Below are 26,020 nucleotides of genomic sequence, written 5' to 3'. Positions count from 1 at the left end.
GGTGAGTAGGATTCCTTCTTGAAAAGCCTGACTGCCTATTAGGGGCCTTGACCCTTGTCTCGCACTCACTTCTCCTGGCTTTCTCTTAATATCCAGTTCTGAAGTTGCTGACTTGCTTGGCTGTGGGTGGGGGGAATAACTAGGGTTCCCCACCAATGCTTTAAAAAATCCCTCTCATCATTTCCTTCATTCTTTAGGAGCTCCTCTTTAAGTTCCTCTTCTCGAAGCAACAGCTGCTTCTTTGCAGCTGGAGAGGTTGAAATACAAACCTTGGGGTTGCAGGGTTGTGTGAGTGAACCACACCCTTTTTGCCTTTCTTTCTGAAAGAGTCGCCTCTCTCTCTAACTGCCATGTCTTCTTCATCAGCAGTGGTGCCTTCGCTATCAACGTGAGGAGGCCAGGCAGGGCCTTGCTGTAAGCAAGAGAAGGTCAGATTGATGGATGCTGGGATGTCGAGCAGCCGAGAGGATGGCGGCGGCAGCGGCTCTGCTGTGGTCAGGAGGTCGGAGGCGAGGGAAGGGGTTGCGCAGAGGGAAGAGGAGCAAGAAGAAGATGGGGATGAAGATCTCCGTGATGGCGGGGTCCCCTTCTTCGTGAACCGAGGAGGGCTTCCCATTGACGTGGCCACCTGGGAGAGGATGTGGAAACATGTGGCCAAGATCCACCCTGATGGAGAAAAGGTAGCCCTCAAGATCCGAGGGGTCAATGACCTACCCAAGGTGAGAAAGCTAGAGGGGGGGATGGGAAAAGTAAACTGCTGGGCAGAATTACCAGCTAGGCTGCCAGTGAAGGAATGTAAAATGACAAGGGCTTCAGGATGACAACTCTGCAGATGCCAGTCTAGAACCATGAAAGGTTGTAAATAGTTTTTTGTTTTTTTGGCTGGTTGGAATCTATCTCTGTGTGTGGAGCCCATAACTCACCAGGGTGGAATAACATTAGAACATTACCTTGGGAATGCTATAGGTCTCCCAATGAAGAACATATCCATATTTGCTTCATCAACAAAGTGTCTGTGAAGCGTTGAAGTAACTTGAGTTGCCTTTGATAGCCCTGTTCTGTTTGGTTTGAAATAGTTAAACCAAATCAGATTCTGCAAAGCTAGGATGCCAGGGGCCATGTTAGGAAAAGAACCAAACCTTGTACACGTTCTAGCTGTTGAGAATTGAAGTGGGGAGGAAATAACTTTCAGAAGAGCTGTGTGGAATGGGCTTTACTAGGTGCAGGACTTTGGGGCTATGGAAGGAAGAGATTTTTGGAAAAGTTCTATATTTTCCTAACACTGGAATAATCCAGCTGGTAAAATGCCTATGAGGCCTACAGATCTAAAGAGCTGGTTAGGTAGAATTCCTTGTGGGTGGCCATGCTAGACTGTACCAGCAAAATAAAACAGGAGTCCTACTCTTAAGTGAAGTATAAATTTGAAGTATAAGTGGAATCTTGAAGGCTTAAAAAAAATCTGAGTCAGAGCTTGCTTCATCAGATGCATAAAATGTTCATTCTTCTTTTTCCAGAATTCTGCAAACTCAGTGTCTTCACAGGAACTTGCATTGTACAGGGTCTTGCTAGATATTTTGCTCTCAGCCACTGTTTGGTGTGGGCTGTTGCAGATACATGGGCTGCAGTGTTGGAAAGCTTTTTCCCCTCAACCATTAAGGCTCAGGGCCAAACCAGACCTTACATATGGCTGTTTTGGCATTTGAAAAGGTGCGAGGTGGACAAGATCCTGGTGCACCACAGGCCCGATCAGGATCGAGCCCTCGCAGCATTTTGAAATGGCCAAATTTGTCTCTGTAGTAGTCTCTGCCGTAGTGTCGGCAGCCACCGGTAGGCTTTCACTAGGAGGAACAGACTCTGGGAGCCAGAAGCGCCACCCACATCCCAAGTACAGCCTGAGAACATCTCTTGGCACTGAAGGGCTCATTAGTTCATTACAGCAGAAGTGGCTGGTGGAGGCTTAAATGCTAACACGGTTGTTGAGACAGGAGCTCTTCAGAGGTTCCAGCCTGCTTCATGACATCATGAAATGATCTGGAAAGAGCAGCGTAGAGAGGCTGAGCTGCCAGTCCTGTAAAGAACTGCTGCTGTGTATCAAAGTTGGGAGCATAACATCTAATCTCCCAAACAAATGGAACTGAATCTTGAACAACCAGATTGCACTGTCCTCTTGTGAACAGCACTGGCTTTTCATCTAGGGAGATTCAGAAGAGTTTGAAGAACTGTATGTATTGAGTGCATTTTATTATCCTTGCCCTTTCTCCAAGGACCTCAGGGAGGTATCCATCATTTCCCCCTCCTTCACTTTATCCTCACAACAACCTTGTGAGGTAGATTAGGCTGAGTGTGTGTGTGACTGGCCCAAGGTTGCCCAGCAAGTTTCCATAGCACAGGGGGATTTAACTCTGTGTCTCCCAGATCCTAGTCTAACTCTTTAGTTGGCCCTGTTTGTGTGTTTTTTAATTTGCCATCAAGTCACAACTGACTTATGGTGACCCCGTTGGGTTTTCAAGGCAAGAAACATTCAGAGGTGGTTTGCCATTGGCTGCCTCCATGCCACAACCCTGATAATCCTTGGAGGTCTCCCAGCCAAATACTAGCTAGGGGTGGGACTGAGAATGTGTGACTAGCCCAAGGTCACCTAGCAAGTGTCTATGGCGAGTGGGGATTCAAACATGGGTTTCCCAGATCCTAGTCCAACTACACCATGCTGGCTCTCACCCCGTTTGTAAACCCACGTTGTTGTTGTTTTGAAAGAAAAAGGCTCCACTGGTGGCTGTATTGTGCTGTAGCAATGCTAAAGGGCTGTAGATACTGTTGCAGATAACAAACTTCACCACAGATACCAGGGGGTGGTGTAAATCTTAACCTCAATATTGCTTTCTACTGTTTGGACCAGCCTTGTTAGATACCATTTAAAATCCCACAATAGTAAAGGTCAATGGGGGTGTGTAATGCCGGAAGACTTCACCCTCCAGTGTAATGAGGAGCAACGCCAGATGGTTGAGTTGGGTGGGCAAAGAGAGTGAATCTCTCTGGGGAGAGTCAGAGCAGATGGGAACCCAGCACCACTAAAATGGAGAAAGAGAGTGTCCCTCCACTTCATACAGATTGTGCCTGTTATTAACAGTTATTTGGTACAGGACAGAAGTGCTAACCATCTGCCACCTAACTACATGAAGCGTGCAGCATGGGGAGCTGTTTGAAAACCAACTGTGCAACAAGCCATTTGTCTGAACCATGTGGCCACCCACCCATGTGGTTCTGGAGGCTCTGAAGCACACCACTGGAGAAACTCCAGAAAGAGGGTGCTTGAACACACATAGATGAAGCTGCCTTCTATCAAATCTGACCACTGGTCTATCAAGGTCAGTATGGTCTACTGTGACTTGCATTGGCTCTCCACGATCTCAGGTAGAGGTCTTTCCCCATCACCCACTTTCCCCATCACCCATCCCTTTAACTGGAGATGCCAGAGATTGAACTTGGGGCCTTCTGTGTGCAAAGCTGATGATCTAATGCTGAGGCATGGCCTCTCCCCCTTGTGGCTGCCAGCCCTCATGGATGCAGAAATGACTTGCGACTTGGGATCTGACTTTTCATTCTTGCCTAACTTATTTGCCTCACAAGCTGCAATGAGTTCAATGAGTCCTTGGTATAGTGCGTGCATCTAGTTTTCTTAACCTTGGCTGTTCAAGTCTACTTTTTTTTTTTTTGTGCTTAGGGGCTTGGTTGAGCAGCCTGGTGTTCTGCCTCCTGACTTGGTTAGGCTCAAGGCCTAACCTTAGGCTCAAGGCCTAACCTCAAGTTCCAGTGCAGATTGGCCTGTGATGGTGTTTTACTTAGAACAAGTCCCAGCACAGCAGCCTTCACTGACGCCTTTGAGTGGCCATGTGATGTGGCACAGCATTGGTTGTATGCCATATTTCTGGCTTTAGGGAGGGAGCAGTTGGCAGCTTCTGGTTACTGTGTCTTGTGGGATAACCATGCCTCTTGGAGTCACATATACTTGTCCAACCTTGGGCCAACTTTGTGGCTTTGGGAAGGTTTCCATCTTGCGGAGCAGATCCAAACCAATCTGCTTCCTCTGCTAGGCAGCAGCCATTGCTGCTACTAGCTCTTCATAGCAGTGGGGTGGTTGACTATGTCAGTTGTGGGTGAGATGTTTAAAGTGTGTGATTTCCCCCCACACTCACCCACACCCACACACTACAGCAGCTCTCCAGGGTCTTTTGCATCACCTGCTTCCTGATCCATTTAACTGGAGATGTTTGAGGTTGAACCTGGGACCTTCTGCATGCAAAGTGGATGCTGTACTGCTAAGCCAAGGGCAACTATTTTCTATGGCCCCAGAGAAAGGTGCAAGGGATGCACTGGTGTGCCTGGTTTCATGGGCACCGGGCTTCAGGTCTGCTTTTAAGTGCCGCGCTAAGACTTGGACATGCCCTCGGTCTGTTCACATGTGCTGAATTCTCACTGAGTGCTGCAGGTTTCCTTGTCAGTTGTCATGGAAAGGACATCATTACATCCCCCAGAGAGCTTTGGCACCGGGACACTGGTGCAGATAGCTCCATAGGACAGACTGATTAGTGTAGCCAACAGGGCAGAAAATAATAATAACCCACTACCACCCCTTTCTTTTTTGCATTTCAGTTTTCTTCTAAGGCCCATGGATAATATCCCAGCTCTGTCATAGAGGACTCAGGAGGGCTCACTATGTTCGGGAAGAAGCTTGTATGGGAGCAGCACTGCATTGCAGAGATGGCTTTATTACCTTTTTATCTCGCCCTTCCTCCAAGGTGCTCAGGATAGTGTCTATGGTGCTTCCCCATCAGTTTATTCTCCCCATCAGGTACCATATTTTTCGCTCCATACGACACTTTTTCCTCCTCAAAAGCGAGGGGAAATGTCTGTGCATCTTATGGAGCGAATGTGCGCACAGAGCCGGCTGGGCGCGCTGGAACGACGCGAGCCGGCTCTGTGCGCCCGGTTCCAGCGCACACAGCCGGCTCTGTGCACCCCGCCCGCCTCCCAACTGGCCGTCGGGGCGGGGAAAGCCGGCTCGCGTCATTCCAGCGCGCCCAGCCAGCTCTGTGCGCCCTGCCCGCCTCCCAGCTGGGAGGCGGGCAGGGCGCACAGAGCCGGCTTGCGTCGTTCCAGTGTGAGCCAGCTTTCCCCGCCCCGACGGCCAGCTGGGGGGGGGCGTCTTATGGTCCCGACACGCACGCGCCCAGCCGGCTCTGTGCGGCCCTGCCCGCCTCCCAGCTGGCTGTTGGGGCGGGGAACGCCGGCTCGCGCCGTCCTGACGCACACACGCCCAGCCGGCATTCGCTCCATAAGACAAGTTTTTAGAGGAGGAAAACAAGATTTTTTCTTGTTTTCCTCCTCTAAAAACTAGGTGCGTCTTATGGAGCGGTGCGTCCTATGGAGCGAAAAATACGGTAGGTTAGGCTGAGTGGCTGGCCCAAAGTTTCACCCACAGAGTTTCATGGCTGATTGGGGAGTTGAATTTGGGTCTTCTCAGCCCTGTTCTGACACTCGAATCCCTGCACTGTAATGAAGTCTGTACTCTGTGCTACTTAAGGCAGCATTGCAGGAGTGTGAAACTGCCTCCTGTATTTGCTTGGCTTTATTATTTAACATAAGATATTTATACTCCACTATTTGCACTGGAGGAACCCCGTGGCGCAGAGTGGCAAGCTGCAGTACTACAGTCAAAAGCTCTGCTCACGACCTGAGTTTGATCCTGATGGAAGTTGGTTTCAGGTAGCCGGCTCAAGGTTGACTCAGCCTTCCATCCTTCCGAGGTCGGTCAAATGAGTACCCAGCTTGCTGGGGGTAAAGGGAAGATGGCTGGGGAAGGCACTGGCAAATATCCCCGTAAACAAAGTCTGCCTAGTAAATGTCGGGATGTGACATCACCTCATGGGTCAGGAATGACCTGGTACTTGCACAGGGGACCTTTACCTTTTTTTATTTGCACTGGAGGTAGCTGTTCTGGAGCATTATTGCCAAGCTTTATATCCCCCCCCCCCGCCAGATGCTTTGAGGTTTAGTACACTTCTATCTGAATATACAGAACGCCACAGACCTGCCAAAGCTCCCGAGTTCCAAAGCCCCAAAGCAATCACTGTCCTGTAGATTCTTGTGGCTGAATTACATCCAATCCTAATTCTGAGTCAAACATGAATGTTTAGCAAGACTGCTAGCCCAGTGCCAGTAATTCACACACAGATTTATGACACTGGTTGGCTGCATTGCGAAAACTGTGGGGGTAGCAGGAAACAAAGAATGATTTCACTAGGCCTCCTCTTGAGGAATGCACAATGTATGGTAGTGCTTTGCATACTTTCTCCAAAGTAGACTGTCCAGCAAACCACTGCTTTTGTTAGGTATCCTTTGAAAACTGCTGTCCTGGACCCATTTATGTTGCTAGCCCCCAGTAATGCCTCTTGGTGATTTACAGTGAACATGAATTGCTGGTTCTATGGTGCGGCCTCATTTGGAATACTACATGCAGTTCGGGTCACCGTTTCTCATAAAAGACATTGCAGAGCTGGAAGAACTACTGAAGGGGGCGACCAAGATGATTAGGAGGTTGGAGCACTTTCCCTATGAGGAAAGGCTGAAGAGTCTGGGACTTTTCTGTTTAGAGATGATTGAGTGCAGCGGGGGAGGGGGGAACATGATAGATATTTATATGCATGGGGTAGACACAATAGACAGAGAGAACCATTTTTCCCTCTCCCACAATACTGACTTGAGGGCATCCAGTGAAGTTGCTGACCAGTAGATTCAGGACAGACAAAAGGAAATACTTCTTTTTAGATAATTCACAGTGGGTAGCCGTGTTAGTCTGTCTGCAGTAGTAGAAAAGGGCAAGAGTCCAGTAGCATCTTAAAGACTAACAAAAATATTTTTTGGTAGGGTATGAGCCTTTGTGAGCCACAGCTCACTTCTTCAGATACAGCTAGAATGTGAATCCATCTGTCTTTAAGTAGAGGAGAGTGAATTCAGACAAGCATTCGTATGTAAATGTTAACAGTATGTAAATGTGAATAGCAGGCGTGATGGGATTAGGTGTGGTATGCAGAAGAGTCTGTGATGTCCATGGGAGAGATGGGTGTGGAGAAATCAGCATTGGTAATGAGCCATGAATGCAAGGCCTTTATTCAGCCCAGGAAAATGCATTGTGGTATTCTTCATGGAGAGTTGCTGCTGTTTCGACGCTGTTTTGCATCGGAGGCAAATTTTGGTTATTCACTGCAGAGCTGTGTTTTCCCCCACTGAGCAAAATAAGCCGGTTTAAAAGAGAGGCAATCCAAACCACTTCTGAGCCGTACTTTCCAGTAAAAGAGCATTTTGTTGCTCGGATGCTCATGAAGAAATGTTTGCTTCGTTCCCCGGGACGTCTCCTTTCTCCTCCCCCAAGAACGGTGATTGGCTGGGGGAGTTGCCACTCTAACAGCATCGCACCGGCAGGAGGGAGACCCAAAGTAGACTGGCTGCCCCTCTTCAGAAGGGTGATGGGGGTTTTGGCTTGGATTTGCCACTCTCAGGATGCCCCTCCCCAACACACACACACACAGGATCGCACCGGCAGGAGGGAGACCCAAAGTAGACTGGCTGCCCCTCTTCAGAAGGGTGATGGTGGTTTTGGCTTGGATTTGCCACTCTCAGGATGCCCCTCCCCAACACACACACACACACATAGGATCGCACCGGCAGGAGGGAGACCCAAAGCAGACTGGCTGCCCCTCTTCAGAAGGGTGATGGGGGTTTTGGCTTGGATTTGCCGCTCTCAGGATGCCCCTCCCCAACACACACACACACACACACACACACACACACACACACACATAGGATCGCACCGGCAGGAGGGATACCCAGAGCAGACTGGCTGCCCCTCTTCAGAAGGGTGATGGGGGTTTTGGCTTGGATTTGCCGCTCTCAGGATGCCCCTCCCCAACACACACACACACACATAGGATCGCACCGGCAGGAGGGAGACCCAGAGCAGACTGGCTGCCCCTCTTCAGAAGGGTGACGGGAATTTTGGCTTGGATTTGCTGCTCTCGGGATGCCCCCCCCCAAACACACACACACAGGATCATGGGAAGCATGGGCGGGATTAGGCGGATTTGGAGCGGTGAGTCATGAGCGGCAGCAGACGTAAGCAGCGCAGAGAAGTGCGCTGTTTCTCCCGTGAAAAATTGGGATGGGGGGCGAATCTGCACTGCCATGAAAAAGCTATTTAAATCAGTTTATTATTTGCTCCGATTCGAAACCGAAGCAAAATCCACCGTGAAGAATACCCCATTGACTTTAGTTTGAATATCAACTGTAATTCAGCAGTTTCTCTTTCCAATCTCCCTTTGAAATCCCTTTGTAAGGGAACTGCTACTCTTAAATCTGCAACAGAATGTCCTGGAAGGTTGAAATGTTCTCCCACTGGTTTTTGAATATTGTGGTTTCTGATGTCAGACTTATGTCCATTTAATCTTTGTCTAAGAGACCAACCTGTTTGTCCAATGTAGATTGTGGAAGGGCATTGCTGGCATGTGATGGCATAAATCACATGTCAGCCATACTATCTCAGGTTCATACTCCTGCTCATCTTCTAATGTGATTTATGCCATCACATGCCAGCAATGCCCTTCCACAATCTACATTTGACAAACAGGTCAGTCTCTTAGACAAAGATTAAATGGACATAAGTCTGAAATCAGAAACCACAATATTCAAAAACCAGTGGGAGAACATTTCAACCTTCCGGGACATTCTGTTGCAGATTTAAGAGTAGCAGTTCTCTTACAAAGGAATTTCAAAGGGAGATTGGAAAGAGAACCTGCTGAATTACAGTTGATATTCAAACTAAAGTCAATGCATTTTCCTGGGCTGAATAAAGACCTTGCATTCATGGCTCATTACCAATGCTGATTTCTCCACACCCATCTCTCCCCTGGACATCACAGACTCTTCTGCATACCACACCTAATCCCATCATGCCTGCTATTCACATTTACATACTGTTAACATTTACATACTAATGCTTGTCTGAATTCACTCTCCTCTACTTATAGCTAGAATGTGAATCCATCTGTCTTTATCTGAAGAAGTGAGCTGTGCTTCAGGAAAGCTCATACCCTACCAGAAAATATTTTTGTTAGTCTTTAAGGTGCTACTGGACTCTTGCCCTTTTCTTCTTCTTTTTTGAGTGAATGATTAAAATGTTGAATTTGCTGCCTGAGGATGTAGCAATGGCCGCAGTCATAGGCAGCTTTAAAAAGGGATTAGACAGTTTTATGGTCTTATCAGGAGCTGCTAACTATGGTGACTGAAGGGAACCTTCACATTCAGAGGCAGTTAACCTCAGAATCCCAGCGCCCGGAGGCACATCAAGGAAAGGCCTCAGCTTCTATCACGTGTTTGTTGGCCCTCAAGAGGAACTGGTTGGCCACTGTGTGAGACAGGAAGCTGGACTAGAAGGACCACCGGTTTGATCCAGCAGGGAGCTTCTTATGTTCACGCAGTGATCATGCAACTGCATGAAAACCTCCCTCTCTTGTTTTCAGGTGTGATGAAATGAGTTCTAATCTGAGATAGTGCTTTATAAAGTTTTCATCATGAGCCCAGCTATGTGTTGGTATATGTGACTGCTATGCGGAAAGGTTGAATCTATCAGTGGTGACTTGCTATTATCGCAGATGACATAGCAGTTGGGGAACTGCTGAATTCACAGGGTCTCTTTGTAGCTACAGAATTGACCTTACTCTAGATCCATAGACAAGTCAACATACTTCTTCAAAATTCTCTTTGGAAAGGAATAACAGCAGCAACAACAAAAAGACCTATTTTTTTTCTTTGAGCCATTACCTAGATCCATTAATTTAAAGCTTATGCCCAGACAGCTTGAGTGGAAGAATTTGCAGCATGACAGTATCCCAATGCAGCCTTAAGATTGCAGACCCTGTTATCTCTGAAACAAGGGAGACACGTTACTCTCTCCCCCCTTTTTTCCTAATAGAGAAGGCTGGAGTCTTGGATGTGAAGGAAATGCTCATCCATTCTGGGCTCCAGGCCCAGTTCTGTGTACTCTGAATTTCCCATCAGTCTAATTGCCTAAGTGAGAGGCTAGTTAAAGCAGGGGAATCCTCTACTCTTTAAGTGGTTTCCATTGCATTGTCTGGGAGTGTTGCACACACCCCAGAGGGAAAGCAGGTGGGGAGTGTTAACAGCTGCAGCGACTTCTGCTTCCTCTAGTAGCAACAAACACAATGATTCTTAACCAGGATATTAAATTGGGGGAGGGGTTCATAATTTCTGGGGGCAAGTGGGGTCTTCTGAGATTTTAGGTAGCCCCTTTCCCCCACTTGCAGTGACATCTGACAGCCAGTGGTTTTTTTGTTGTTGTTGTTCACTGCACCCTGAGATTAAAAATCTCGGCTCCTGGATTTCTCCTGAAGGCTCTTAATGTGGGACAAGGAAAATAGGAATCAAACCAAACATTAAGGAGTTGGCTGATGGCCATCACCGGAACAAGGTTCTCATTTAGTGTGTGCCTGAGATCTGTGTATCATATGCTTCATATCAGAAATACATAAAGTTGCCTTGATTGGAGGGCTTGTTTTATTTCCAGGGTGTAGGGATTGGACAACAGTGATGCAGACTTGATGGGTATTAACGGATTAAAAGTAAAGAACCACTGAACTAATAGACCTTTATTAACCTTAAATGTGAGGCCAGGATGTTTTTTCCCCCTTACAAGTTAGGTTGATGATCAGTGCTTAGTGTTTTGGGGTTGGGGATTCCCCCACCCCACCCCCTTGTTATGATGGAAATCTTGGCTCACTTCCTCAGACTATCCAAACTTCCTTTTAAGAAACTTCTTGGTATCTCTTGGGTCCTACGCTTCTGTGCTGTTATGTTTGGGGCATATTGGGAGTGATTTGTTAAGTTTAAGCCCTAATAACATTTTCTGAAGTGCCTGCCCCCTGGCTCTATGATCTCAGCTGCCGTGTGCATGTGTACGCACACACTTCTACTGGAAAAACATAACTGCTAAATGTGCCATCCATCTGGCGTCATTCTCCTTGTCTTTAAGAGCTGTTCCCTGTGGCTACGTGTATGGTTGCAAAAGCTCCGGATTGGGAAATACCTGGAGATTTTTTGGGGTGGAGCCTGAGGAGGGCAGGGTTTGGGGAGGTGAGGGACTTCAGTGCCATAGAGTCCAATTGCCAAAGTGGCCATTTTCTCCAGGTGAAGTGAACTCTATTGGCTGGAGATCAGTTGTAATAGCAGGAGATCTCCAGCTAGTACCTGGAGGCTGGCAACCCTAGGGTAGCCGCATTAGTCTATTGCAGGAAAATAAAAGTCTGGTGGCACCTTAAAGTCTAGCAACATTTATCCAGTGGCCCTTTACAAAAGAGCCTCCTTGCTCATTTACCTTGCATAGATTTCAGTGGTGTTGCATTCTTCCATGATTCTTGACTATTCCCAAGTTTTGCAGGGTTGGGAGTGGTGTATATCCCTATTTCAACTGTGTTCTACAAAGTGTGGTTGTGTAGTAACCGCAGCTGGTCCATCTGCATCATTCCCTGCCAGGAATGTCCCTCCTTCTCAAGGACTTAGTGTCCTACTTTAATATCTACTTGTTGCTATTCCTGATAATGGATATAGGTATTTGAAGCTTTGCCATGTGTGTTTTCATGCCTGTTGTTCTTGCTTCGCGATAACCTTATGATGCAGCTCACTCTACCTTTTTTCCAGACTAGAGACTGATTTGCCTGAGACTGTAAATGGAGGTGAGATCCATACCGAATTCTGGCACAGTAGGCAAGTTGCCAGTGCTTCAACTCCTGGCACAAGTGGAGGACCTGCCTTCCAGCTGCCCAAGTACCCCACTGGGTACTCCTTGCCAGTTTTGCATACAATAAACCCTGCACAAAGACCCCTATTTAGTGGAACATTCCATCAGCAAGCAAGCCAGGCTAATCTTGTGAGCAAGGACAGTGCCCTGAGCGGAGACTATGAAAGGAACCTTCTCTCTAACTCCTTACAGTTCTAGTGTCCATCATTTTATAGCTTTATCACTTGTCCTGTGTTTGAATGTTTCTCTGTTTCCCCCTTTAAGAGTCTGAAATGTTCGCTTGTAACTGTCTAATCTCTGTTCAGGACTGGCCACAGGTGACCAGCATTTAAAAAATGAAAGAAAAATAATTTCATGTGGTTATGTGGAACAGTGATCTCATGTGCCTTGATGCTGGACCTGGGTGTGGGCTTTGTATGCAAGTTGATGTCTCTTCTGGTGATCTCATATTTTGCATTTTCACTCCCACCCCCACCCCCGTGCAGATTCCCATACCAAGTGTGCCTACGCTCCAGCCGTCCACTGTTATCCCTGAGCGCCTGGAGGCTATACAGCGCTACATCAGGGAGCTTCAGTATCCTTTTTATCTTTGGCTAATGCACCAAAGAAATGAAGGGGGGGGGACCAGATGACTTCCCAACTGACCACAATTTCTGGCATCCTGGAGCTTCAGTCAGACTGGGAAATGGAATGTGTTCTCTCCCAAATAGAAGCAGCTGTTTTGCCGTCCTGTGTTGACTTGCTGGTTTCTCTTTGTTCATCCACTCCTCCTCCTGGCATCCTGTGTGTGACTGAGACAATGTTAACCTCTCACAAGCTTTCCCCTGCCTTATTAACAGATGTTCAAAAGGCACCATCATTTCCTCTAATGATATGGGATGGCACAGTGCCTACTAGCAGCAGGGCTAAGTGGGGTGGGGGGGAGAGACAGGAGGGCCATTTGGCCTGGGCCTCTAACTCAAAGGGGGGCTCAGATTTAGACAATTGCAGTTGTTTTTTGACATTTGATAACGTTTTCCAACTTGCTTTCATGCGCATCCTTATTAAAACTAACGTGTGACCCATTCTCTCAGCTTAAAGATGCAGCTTTAAGCAATCAAAAGAAGTGGTTTGGTAAAAGACAATTTTTTGTTACCAGAAACAGTTGTCATTCTTTTTGATGCCTTTAGTTTTATTTTCACCTTTTTTTAATGGATAGGGGCCTCAATTGACCTGGGCGTCACTGGGCCCCTGACAGGGCCTGGTTAGCAGGGCAGCACAACAGTGACCTCCATATCAGGTGGGGGTTTCTGTGTCCATGGGTTACTCACCAGGTATGCAGAATTTAAAAAAAAAAAAAAAAGACAGAAGAACACCCCTGAAGAACAGAAGAACACACCTCAAATATCCTGATGAGGGCTGAACGTGGGATACTGAGGGCTGACACATGAGGCCCAGGTATTTGTTTCATTGTCATTATCCCATCCTTCCTCCAAGGAGGTCAAGGCGGCATATAAAGGGGTTCTCTCCCTCACAAAGCTATCAAGTAGGTTAAGGTGACAGAGTGACTGGCCCACAATCCCCCAGTGAACTTCGTTGCTGAATGGGACTTTGAATCCAGATTTATCCAAGGTAAAGGGGTTTTTCTTTCTTTTCTTTTTTTGCAGTGAAGGTATGAGAGTCTGCGTGCTGGGAGAGCCATCTTTGGTCTGCCAAAAATTACTTTAAAAATAAATAAAAGGGCCCTCCCCAGAGGACTGAGCCTGCTCCTAATATTCAGAATATTGAGAGCAATTTTTAAAATCAGAAAGATGAGTAACTGACCTGCTCAAACCCCTAAGAGCTTATAGTGTCCTGTACAAGGAGACTAAGGATGAAGAATGTGGACTGTGATTTTGGGGGGCAGGGAGTGAGAATTTCCCAGCTGTTTATTTCCTCCCACCCACTTATGACTTCTTGTAGGTTCCCAGCTTGTTTTACTTAATGGTTGTCTTGTATCTGGGAAGAGATGAAGTCTATGCTGTAACTTTTTGGTGAAAAACAAAACAGCCGGGAAGATGCCAGTCTCCTTTGCCTGGCTTTGATGGGAACGAGGTAGTTCTCCTCAGAACACCTGGCTGTTTCAGAATAAAGGAATAAGTAGCAGCTGATTCAGGGATGAAGAGTCAAAACAGCTCACATGAGCAGGAAAATAAGCCTATAATGTGTGCCTCTAAGGACTGTAGCGCTTCAACTCTGGGCAGGAATGGCCTGTTTGTGCACAGGCTGGGGTTGCCAACCTCCAGGTGGGTGCTGGAGCTGGAATTACTGTGAACCTCCAAACCAGAGACATCAGTCCCACTGGCTGTTTTGGAGGATTATGGCATTATGCCCCACAGAGGTCCTTCCCCTCCCCAAACCCTGTCCTCCTCAGGTTCCACCCCCAAATCTCCATGAATATCTCAACCTTGAGTTGGCAGCCATAACACATGCACATGCATGCACACTCTGTAGGCTGAAATCGAGTATGCTGAGGAGGAGGAAAAGGCCTGGCTGAAGCCCTTCTTCCTTACATGCTAGTTTTCCATGAGCAGGGAAAACTTGATGTGGGATGAATAAATATGAATTTTAATAGATGTATGTTGCTGTAAACTGCCTCATAATTGGAGGTGGGGAGTTACATAAATGAATCAGATACATAAATTGAATATTTGAATGCTCTCCAGTGATTAACGCTCATACCTGTGAGTCCTGGGTGAAATATTCCTGGGGGGAATGCCAGAGACCTGAATAGCATCCTGGATGAGAGGCAGAGAGTATAGCCACAAGGAATAAAGGGTAGAATGTTTTATTGATTCCAGGTTGAATATTTTATTTGAATTTATAATATTTTTATAATGCTATTAAGACAACAATCCCCTCACTGTTTCCAATTTTAAAACAGTTTTGTATTAAAACACAATGATACTAACAATGATGTAAATAACTTGTGTGTGTGTGCCATCAAGTCACAGCTGACTTATGGCAACCTCGTAGGGTTTTGAAGGCAGGAGACATTCAGAGGTGGTTTGCCATTTCCTGCCTCTGGTTCACACCCCTGATATTCCTTGGTGGTCTCCCATCCAAATACTAACCAGGGACAACCCTGCTTAGCTTCTGAGATCTGACGAGATCAGGCTAGCCTGGGGCTATCCAGGTCAGGGAAATAAGTAATAATAATGTAACAGCACCTGTATATTCCTGGAGTTCCACTGCAGGATCTCATCATAAGGATTTGGAAACTCTGGAGTAAGCAAAACAGGTGTGTGCTTCCTGTGTGCTGCTGTCATCTTGCTTACTGGCACTGAGTCTGGCTGACAATAAAAAAGCTACCCCTGGAAGAAAGATGGTGCCATCTGAGGTGTGTGTGTGTCCCCCTGCCCCACCTGCTCTTTCACATGGTGTAGCCCTTAACGCTTTGCCCCCATGTACAATCATACTGGGACACAGTTCTTTGAAATCAAGAAAAGCAGGCCTTTGACGGGGTAAGTACTCAGGCAATGATGAGACGCTTCTGAGCTGTTTCCCTACTGGGTTTGGCAAAATGCCAAGGCTGAGCTCTGAGTTGGCCTGTGTCTTGGTATCTGGCCTCCCCAAGGAAGCTTGGCACAAAAGCTAGACTCTGGTTTAAATGCAGCTCCCCAGTCATGACTATTTGCCCAAGATTTTCTTCCTGCAGCTTAGGAGCCATTAATCAGCACCAGTCAAAGTATCAACTCACCAAAGCAGCATTGTGGGCTTTGAGAATACTTTTTGGATTCATGGACCTTGGATAGATTTTTAGATAAGACAGGTCATCATTGGAAAGGATGTCAATTACGTCTATGTACCCTTCTGCATTGCACAGCATCTCTGGACGTTTCTGGTACTTAATGTGTCATTGATACAGTAAGCACTGATGGAGGTGAACATTTCCTGAGTGCAGAGAATTTCCCTAAACAGAACATCTTGCTGGCCATTTCCACATTGCATTCAGTCTCCTGACTCAGAGGAGCGCCCCTGCATTGGCTCAGATAGCAGGGTGAATGGCCGCTGAATCATGGAAGGGAAACTGCCTCTCTAGTGAGTGGGGGAGGTGCTGAGGAACTGAGTTTGTGTCTAACAAATGGCTTTTTCTTTGTCTTTGCATGACCAGACCATTTTGTCCCCTCTCCTCAACGCAAGCCCCCTTTTTTATTCTGATTATCCTCTTGTTCCACACCTTGTCTTGTCCTTTAGGCTGATGGATCTGGCCAAAGAAATGACGAAAGAGGCCCTGCCAATCAAGTGTCTGGAAGCTGTGATCCTGGGAATGTATCCTTTTCTCTTAAACTAATCTGTGCCACCCCTGCTGTTTAAATGTTGTCTTTTCAGTATTGTTGCTCTTGCGTTGCGGGACTTAAAGATTACTTAGATTCCTTTCCTCATATACTGTTCTGCCAGATGGCAAAGTGCATTTGGGAAGGAAGGTTGCTGTATGATGATTATGTATAATCTCTTTTGGACAGGAAGAATACACAGGAACAGATGGGCCTACTTACTGCTTGAATCAGAAATAAATTTGAAGATCAAGGTGGTGGAATATTTTACTTACGAGTCCCAGCAGCCTTTTCCATTTGCAAGTATTATTGGAAGGGCATTTTATGAATGGGATCTGTCCTCTAGATAGTAGCGCACAGTGTAAAATACAGCACCCTCGGGGAAGAACTGAAATGTGGCAAGCAAACACAAGGCTGCCACCAAAAATGGCAGCCCTGTGTCCAAGTTCCCATTTCCCCCTCTACAACATCTAATACAACATACCCTGTGTCCTGATACCATTATGCTGTCTTTTTCCCATTCTAGCTAGTGATGTAGAATCAAGGTCAGGGAATTTACTGTGTAATGATGTCAAGACATGGGGAAATGGTACTATTTATTTATTTACAGAATTTGTACCCTGCCTTTCGTTCCTTACAACAGCCACCAAGGCAGCCAACAATTTTAAAACATACGTGGTAAAATTACATTTCAAACCCCTCCTCCCAAACACATATCATCAAAACAATTAAAAACAATTAAAATACATACAAAAGATAAGAACATTGATTAGGGAGGAAGGATCATTGAGGAAATGCCAAATGAAACAACCAAAAAAAAAAAAAATCTTTGCCTGCTGGCGGACAGACAAATCTCCCCAGGGAGAGAGTTCTAGAGTTTTGGTGCCTTGATGGAGAAGGCCCTCTCCTTGGTTGCCACCCACCGAATCTCAGAAGGTGGGTGAACCTGAAGCAGGGCCTCCAAAAATGACTGGAGAGGTTAGGCAGGTCCATAAGGGATGGTCCTGAAGCATATAGGGCTTTAAAGGTCAACACCTGCACCTTGAAGGCAGCACCCTGAAACTGGGAGTCTGTGCAGATGGGCCAAGAAATTTCTGACAGAATGCTTCTATCGTCCAAGATCTACTGTGAGATTGAAGCCATTGTTTACTGGCTATTTTGGGTTGTTTGAGGGTTTTATGATAGTGGTGTTAACTCTATTGTAAGATATTGTTTTGTTGCTTTTATCCATGTTTTTGGATTAGTTTGCCTTGTCGCTCCAACTTGGGCCCCAGTTTTTTGGGAGAAAGACAGCCTCATAAATATTTTTAAATAAAGAAGAGATCATGTCCCACCACTTACTGTGTTCAGCTGAAGAAATTGTTGACGCAAAAGTTGTTTAAGAGGCCTTATGCAAAATATAAGCTCAGGTGCTGGCTGATAGCATAAGACCACACTTCAGCATGGCCTTGTACTGTGGACAGGTGCTTTCACACAAGCTTTCAGTCCACTTTTCATGCATTTTAGTGATCATTTGCAAGTGGGTTTGTTTGTTTCATACAGTAATATCCAGTTGCAAAGTGCATTGAAAGTGCATTATTCAGCATGTGTGAAATCCCTGGAAAAGAAGGCCCCCTCACTGGAGGATTTGAGTGGCGTGTATCTTCAAGTGAGGTAAATGGGATTTAGTATCTAGGTCTGCCTAGTTCTGAGTAGCGGACCTAAGTCTGTCAAAGCAGATCCAGATATTTCGGATACATGGCAAAGGATCCTAGTTAGGTTCTCCCTCCCTCCTTGTTTTCCTGAACACTTTTCACCATGGACAGTTACCTCACCAACAACATGTCAACGCTGGAGCGTTTCCCCATCAGCTTCAAAACCTACTTCTCAGGGAACTACTTCCGCCATATTGTGCTGGGAGTGAACTTTGGGGGCCGCTATGGGGCGCTGGGCATCAGTCGGCGTGAGGATCTCATGTACAAGACACCCACCTTTCGCACACTGAGCGACCTGATCTTTGATTACGAGGTGGCATACCGGCGTTGCTGGCACACCCTCAAGAAGGTGAAACTTGGTCAGTATGTATCCCATGATCCACACAGTGTGGAGCAGATTGAGTGGAAGCACTCCATCTTGGATCTGGAAAAGCTTGGCCGTGATGACTTCCGGAAGGAGCTCGAGAGACATTCCCGTGACATGAGGCTGAAGGTGAAATAGTGGTGTTAACTCTATGCAAGTACTGTGTTGTTAACTCTATGCAGCTCAGCAGTGCATAGTCTCTTGTCTTTTGATCCAAGACTTGAATGTGTTTGGTCTAGTTGCATTCTGTTGCTTACATCTGTAAGAGTGACAGTGGGTTTTTTTTAATTGCCACGCAGATGTATAGGAAGAAAAAGAGGAGAACGATTAGCTTCTCCTTTGTTCTTTGCAGCATTTATTAAGTGTTTTGTTAGGTATATATCTTGAACGCTCCGAATCAGACCCTTGGTCCATCAGAGTCAGTTTTGTCTACCCAGACCAGCAGTGGCTCTCCAGGGTCTCAGGAAGAGGTCTTTCCCGTCACCTGCTTGCCTAGTCCCTTTAACTGGAGATACCAGGGATTGAACCTGGGACCTTCTGCATGCCAAGCAGATACTCTACCACTGAGCCATGGTCCCTCCCCATATCTTGGGAAGATGTTGATAAGATTTGGCTTTTGGCAGTGAAGAAATGGGTGAGACCCTTAACAAATTGCACTTTGCAGGTGATAGATAACATTAATGAGAATTGCTTTAGCAAAGCAACCAAGGTTGCATTCACACTTCATGATGAGCGGTGATTTGTTTAAACCAGTTCTGCACAAATCTGCGTTAGTCTGCTGTACAACAGACCACAAATTGTCAATCTCAGTCTGCTGCTTGTTTGTTTTTCTGCCTCCAAACAGAATCCATGAGGGGTTCCCTCCCAAACTCCCTTGTACTGTGCTGCTGCTGACCAAGTGTCACTATGTATGCAGGTTACTCACTAAGGGTCAACCTCAATAAATGGGTGGGGAACAGATGGGTACTCAAGACCAGAGGTTTCCAGCCAACGCTCAGCTGAGCTGATCATCAGCTGCCCTCCTTTCTCACCTCCCTGTTTGCACTATACCTCAAAATGCCCCTTCAATGCTATCCACTAAGGGGTCCCTTGTCTCCAGAAACAACATGTTGGGGGATGTTTTGGGCCGCAGCAGGAGGAAAGAAAGTTTGGCTCCACAGATGAAAGGATTTCCATGCATAGATAAACTCCAGTAGATCCAGCCTGCGGTTTAGAATTCCACTTCAGCACCCATCAATAAACCACAGCTTGATGGACATCTAGGTGCAAATTGCCTCACTAAACTAAATTTGCTCTGGCTTATTGTGATATTTAGGTGTAGTCTAAAGGTGAAGCCTGGAAATGTCCCTGGTTCAAACAAGGCACTGTTCACTTAGTCTCTGCCTTGTAATATGGAGATAATATTATTCTTGTGGGTTGCTGAGAGCTTGTATGTGAAGCGCTTTGAAAAAATATATCAACGTTTGTAGTACCTGTTGTAAGCTGCTTTCTCTTTGTTCTACTTCTTACCACATTCTTCCTGCTTTGATGCATGAAATGCTGTGACTGCTGGAAGATGGTTGCAGGACTCACTGTCCTTGTCCTTCTCCTTTAGATCACCAAAGGAACAGGGCCACCATCCCCCACCAAGGACAGAAAGAAGGATGTGTCCTCCCCACAACGAAGCCAATCTAGCCCTCATCGTCGCAACAGCCGGATAGAGAGGCGGTGAGCAAAAGACTGTTGGGTAGAAACTATATGGGTGTGCACCCATGTGTCCACCTATGAACTTAGAAGATTGTTATGACCCTCTGAGGGTCAAAGCATATTCCTCCTCAGTTGTGTCTTCTCTGTATCCATAACTCTTGACTGCCACTTGAGTAACATTGCCCCTTCTCTCCTGTTGAAGGCTGTGAATTTGGTCAGAACGTCCTCCCGCTCCTAAAAGCTGCCCTGTCAATGATCCATGTGGATTGGAAAAGATGTCTGATTAGCTACAGGAGTTTGTGAAGCGAGGTCCATAAAGGCCCGCCCTTCCTTTAAGTTCTCTATGCATCAATGGAAAAATTATTCCATTCTGGTTTCAAGAGACCAGTCACTTGCATCTCTTTCTCCTCCTCCCCCCACCTCCAAGTCTTCTAGCAGGAGGCAGGAGTCATCTCTCACTTTGTACTTGGCTTTGGAGAAGCTTGGAATTGTTGAGGTTGCTGCTTCTGGTCTTCTCCAAAGCCTGATGGGGTGAGAGAGAGCGAGAGAGAGAGAGACTCACTGTTACTCTATTGAGTTCGTACTCATGCCAGTGGGGAAGTCACTTGGAGTCCACAGTGACTGAAAATTACAGCTGTCTACTAAGCCAAGCCAAAATTTGTAACAGAATAGGTTCTCAAAGAACATCTGGGACAGTAATGAGTAATGATCTCCACCCTCACTGAAGCTGTGTGGGAAACAGAGAACATAGTTTAAACATCTCTCACAACTGGCATTTCCTCAAGAAGAAGAAAGCAGGAAAAATCCTAATCTAATGATCCCCCCCAGTTTTACTGATTCTTTGTTTCTCTCACCCCTCTTCCAACCCCCCACCCCATCCTGTAGGCCTTCTGGAGAAAAGAAAACTACTGAGCCAAAACCCATGCCAGATCTTAATGGTTACCAAATCAGAGTGTAAAGAGACTTGCACCATTGGTGGACTCCTGACTGGACAGCACTTGGGCAACGTTCTCCTGCAGTATGCTCAGTATGGGGGTGGGTGCAGTGGGCACGGAGCGCTGCTTTTTCCAAGGTGTTTCCTGCATTGATTCCAGGGCTGTATCCTGCAGATTAGAGCATTTACCTCTCTGGTTTTGTATGGGAGAGGGGTTTTTAAATCCTGCCAACTAAAATGAACCGTTTAAAAGTATCAGACCTGCCAGGTGCTGGTTTAGCATTTGTAAGGTAAGAAATCTTCCATAGAGTAATGGTGAGGTTATGGTCTACTGGCATTCTTTTTACTTGGCATAATCCCTTGCTGGGCATCTGTCTCCTTTTTCTACTTTGGAGGGAATCAAGTTAGCATGAAGACCTCTGTATAGGAAAAGAGGCGGAGAGCTGGAATAAAAACGGTGATTCCTGTGGAAGAATTTTTTTAATTTGTAACTTCTGAACATTTTAATATTTTCTAATAAGATGAAGAAGGGAGAGAACCATCTCTTAGCGTAAACCACCAAGATAATCCTTACACCGCTGGTTCCAGTGATGGAGTGCCTTGTGCGCCTCTATCTTGCAGTCTCTGTTGCAATATTGTACTAAGGGTCCTTTTATGGGAAGCCACTTAGGAGGTGCCTGTATCATTGTGGACAGAAGGAAGGAGGGTGAAATCTGCCAAGAACTTATAGAACCCCCTTGAAGCATTCAAGAAATGGCCTGGAGTTTAGGTTATCTCTTCACTTCCTGGTGTGGAGTGTGTTGGCAAAGCGTTGCAGCTCTTGGAGAATGCAGAAGTAAAGAGTAGATCCATAACCAGGTTCTCGAAGTGTAACGTGCACCAACACCAGGTAGGCATGTGTTCTTTTTTCCTATATAAAGGTTTTTAAGAGTGTGTCCAGAGTTGGTTTTCAGCAGTAGCCTATGCAAGTATCTAACACAAGAAAGGGCTGCAAGCCACACAAAATTCTTCGATGAGTCAGTGTACCCACGTCTGATGTGTTCTGTTTTGCTTCCAGTCTCATGCAGAATGCTAAGAGGTGCAGGTTTTTTCTGAGGTGTAGTCTGGACAGAAGTGTTGTATTGTCTGTCAGTCCTGTAATTTTTTTCAAGTGAATTGCATCTGCATATCCCATAGATTCAGGCCCCTTTCAGATTACCATTCTAAACCGGATGTCATACATTTTTGGCCTGTTTCCGAGTAAAGTGATACAGAGATGGGTGTCCATACAGCTCAGATATAGCACTGAATTGTTATATCACCAGCATTGGGATGTGTTGGATTGCTATGGTGCTATAATGCTATAGCACAACTTAGAACATTTTTTAAAAAGCTGGGAAAGAAAAGGTGGGGGGAAATAGTGGTCCTTTCGGAAGCACTTCAGACAGTTCAAACAGTACACTGGAGCGATTCAGAAGTGCAAGGAAGAACTGAAAATGGGAGAAAGCAGTTTTCATAAAAAATGGCAGAGCCCCACAATGCTAACAGAACGCAAGCGGCTTTGCCTGAACAGGTAACAAAAATTCATTAGCAGCCAGGGGCCAAACTAGTTGTGTCTGAATTGACGCAAAAATCTGTTAGCAACCCACTGCTTAACTGGATTATAAGGGCAGTTTGAAAGGGGCCTCAGAATCTTCTTTTAGTAGATGGCAGACCTAGTTACTTCAGGGTCTTGTCTCAAAATTCTGCCAACGTATTTTTGTCAGCAGACTAGAGTGGTGGTGATGCGTGTTGTTATACCTTTAAAGAGTGCTTATTGAAGAGTGGGTGGAAGAAACCCAGAATCTGTAATTCTGGAAAGAAGGATTGTGTAGATACTTAACAAAATGTGTCTTAAGAGAATTATGCATAGAACTGAAATGAAATAAGGGTGAATGCTGGTGTGGACACAATGTTAAAAGAACCTGCTCTGTGGAAAGGATTGTATTGGGCTTTGTAGGTGCTGGTTAATCAGAGAGGCTGGTGTTGAGAAGGAATACCAGGCCTTCTCCTTGTCCCAGTTGACTAGCTTACTCTCTCATGGAGACCTGCTGGCTTTAGAACAGCATGAGTTCTCTCGTGGGTGAGAATTCTGAGAGGGGACACTGGGGCACCCAGAGGTCATGTACAAGTTTGGTATCTGTTCCACAATATTGTGTTCCTCAGTCCTCCTGTTTGATATGGCCAATTCAGGGTGTAGGTTTCTTATATTAGCCCTGGGTAGCCTGGCTGGTTGTCTTTTAGTCCTCTTTCTCACACACCCACACAACAAAAGATTATTTATCAGTTTTTAATGTAGCAGGAAGGAACTGGATTTCCTCCTGATTAGTCACCTGCTTTGACTTAATGGAACCTTTCAGCAAATGGGGATGTAGCATAGGGCTGACTTGTCCATGTGCAGCAGAATCTCTGGCTGTTGGAGAAGGCAGCATTGTTAAAGTAGCACTGTTGCATTTGTGTGCGTGTTTGGTGGAGGAAGATAAATGGGTTTGGGTTGCAGTTCAGCAGCAGAGCTGATCGGATCAGCACGCTATTGTGGACTCGTCTCCCTCCCTCCCTCCCTTATTTTATAACTGAAAGTTTCCTACAAAAGTGTACAAATATTTATTGGCCAGATACAAAACTGTCATGTTAGAATGTTCTCATGTCCAAGAACTAAGGCTGGTTACTGGTGTTATTTAGAGTCCTCTTCCCCAAACCCATTTCCTGCCTTTTTCTTGTCTACACATATAAGGGAGTGAAAAAATCTTCAATATGACTGGATCATGTTTTTATTTAAAGAACACTTCCTTTTTTTGTAATTTACACTGATCTTAGAGTGTTTAGGTAATAAATAGCTGAACTCTGCTGAATATGAAGTCTGTGTTACTCCTGCACAAACTTGTCTTGATCACCATTTGTTTAGAACACCACATCCCTCCAACTTGTCTTTCACCATTACTTCTCTCCCCCCAGTTTAACTGCTAAATCCCTCAATGTAAGAAACAGGAGAAGGGAAGAAGGGAGATGCTGGATAATCATGGGCTATGCTGGTGGCTGTGCTGAGTTTTTCAGAGCCACCCTTCAAAACTGGGGAAATTGCTCCAAATTCCAAAGTTAAATTTAAAAGAAGTAATGTAATGATAGGTTAAGCCGGATGATGAATGCCATTGTAGCAAACTGGTAGCTGCCACTGGCAGTCCCTCTGTGTAGGGACACCACATCAGGAGGCAGCCCAATCTTTTGTTAGTAGTGAACCATAATTAACATGGAATCGGACATAAGACACAATTGGAACATGATGTCTCCTTCTGTTCCTGAAGCTATCTGCCAAGCATGTGGCTGGCGCTGTCTCCCAAGAAAAGTGGTTCATCGGTAAGCAGAGAGAAGAACTTGACTGGAAAGGATTTGGAGGAGAGCTACAACTGGCAGCTCTTATGAAAATAATGTATCCCATTCTCTTTTAAAAGAGAAATAATGTTAGATTGTAAAAGGATTTGGGGAGCAACAGCAGCTATTCACTGTTTCCACTAAGGTTATAAACTGTGCAAAGGTAGATCAAAGTAAAATGCTACTAAGAACTTCCAGGGATAAAATTCATCAGAGAGATATTCTTCCTGGGGGAGTTGTAGAGTCCCTTTGAAGGCATTAAGACACAAAGTTGGTCAAGCTCCAGAATAGAAGTGGCACAACAATATAGTTTCCTAGGCCTCTTCTGACGTTGTCTTCATATAATGTGCAAATACAGAGGTGAGAATTCTGTGCTAGTTATCTCAAGATGCTAAATTTGCTAGATTAATGTTCTAACAAGGTATTTTCTACACTGTTTTAAACTGAATCCCCTGCCTTATCAAGGTAAAACCACATTGCTTTTCCTGCTGTCCTTTGCTTCCAAAATCTATTAGAGAACCAAGTGGCTTGATCAGCAGTTCCATGGGATGCATTCCTGGCAGACTTTAGGGAATTTGATTTTTCCCTTGGTTTTAAAATTATCTGCACTTAAAATTGACAGGGAGAAGGTTCTGGTGTGCAAGTATCTTTTTATTTTATGGAGCTGCAGGATGGTTTGGATAGGAATAATGGGGATCAGATATTTAAAGGGACACAGTAACTCATGAGTCTGCCAATCATGTTCTTCCCATCCCTGGAAAGCTCCGCTTGAGTCAGAATCTATATACTTTTGCTTGGAATCTGTGAAAGAACACCATGAAAGTAAAAGACATGGTTGAACTGAGATCATCCAAGCGGGAGAATGAAGTAGTAGAATGGACTGTACTTTTTCAGTCTCTAGATGGTGGATTCCTGCTTTGAGTGTTCCTTTCTGGCTTTTTAAAAAAGATGCAAATGAGCAAAGAAGGGGAAAAGGTAGAAGCCCTTTTTCGCATACCGGGCTTGTTTTCTTTTGGCAGGGAGGCTTTGACATAGGGAAGCATTCCAAAATTAGGTCTTCCACCTGTAAATCTGAAGTAGTGAAATCTGTTCTACTATCTCATTCTCTTGCATGTGTCAGTTAACTCTCAGCCCTAAATATTGTCCCTTCTTTTTCTGGTTACAAACAGAAGTCAGCAAATACTCCTGCTGGACTCTTCAGATCAAGAGTTCTCTGGAGGAGAAAGTGAGGAAAGGAGGTCACTACAGGATTCCCCTTGCCTGTATATGCCAGGATTCCCCTTGCCTGTATATTCGCATATATTAGTATGCGAATTGCTTCTTTTAATGCTTACCCTCTCCCTATAAAGCAACTTAGGCTACGGCAGAGGTCTAGAGGGGATGTGATTTGCACAGTAATTGTGTCAGTATTACTGGAGCTGCTTTATAATATATGACAAGTGTTATGTGTCAGCCTTATTTGGTAAAAACCTTAACCAGACCATATCCCTGAAGTCATGTGGCAGGCTGTGTGTGTGTTTACAGTGTCTTTAACACTGTCTCTTGAATTTTCTATACAACTGCCTGATCAGGCATCTGAATTTTAAGGTAAATGTCCTCTTCTGTCATATCACCCATTCATTTTTTGTGTGAATGAGAAGCTGCTGTAGCAGTTTGCCTTCTGTGATATACGTAGTCACACATTGTAGTTATACTACAAATAAACTGGTTAGCCTTTAAGGCGCTATGGGACTCTCTTGATTTTTAAAGCAGTCAGGGTAGTGACACGTCTAGTTTCCTTCTCTAATGCAAGAT

The 26,020-nt window shown here is 45.6% G+C and overlaps 1 protein-coding gene across 1 annotated transcript; it reads left to right on the top strand.

The window, feature by feature from the left end:
• The first annotated feature begins 396 nt into the window (after positions 1-396).
• VASH1 (vasohibin 1) lies at positions 397-20,930 on the top strand. Its single transcript, XM_056850859.1, has 7 exons — positions 397-719; positions 12,352-12,440; positions 15,292-15,348; positions 16,082-16,156; positions 17,967-18,348; positions 19,814-19,926; positions 20,791-20,930. The coding sequence occupies exons 1-7, from the start codon at positions 438-440 to the stop codon at positions 20,861-20,863; spliced, it is 1,071 nt and encodes a 356-aa protein (XP_056706837.1). The 5' UTR covers positions 397-437; the 3' UTR covers positions 20,864-20,930.
• The last annotated feature ends 5,090 nt before the right edge of the window (positions 20,931-26,020 follow it).

The sequence above is a fragment of the Euleptes europaea genome, chromosome 6, assembly GCF_029931775.1.
Source record: "Euleptes europaea isolate rEulEur1 chromosome 6, rEulEur1.hap1, whole genome shotgun sequence".
NCBI lineage: Eukaryota > Metazoa > Chordata > Lepidosauria > Squamata > Sphaerodactylidae > Euleptes > Euleptes europaea.
The sequence above is the reverse complement of the archived record's forward strand: the minus strand, read 5'-3'. Positions and strand labels throughout refer to the sequence as shown.

Coding starts and splice junctions, on each gene's coding strand:
- VASH1 (XM_056850859.1), top strand. CDS start 438: ATGGATGCTGGGATGTCGAGCAGCCGAGAGGATGGCGGCGGCAGCGGC. Junction 15,349..16,081: donor AAAAGCAGGCCTTTGACGGG/GTAAGTACTCAG, acceptor CTTGTCCTTTAG/GCTGATGGATCTGGCCAAAG. Junction 18,349..19,813: donor CCCGTGACATGAGGCTGAAG/GTGAAATAGTGG, acceptor CTTCTCCTTTAG/ATCACCAAAGGAACAGGGCC.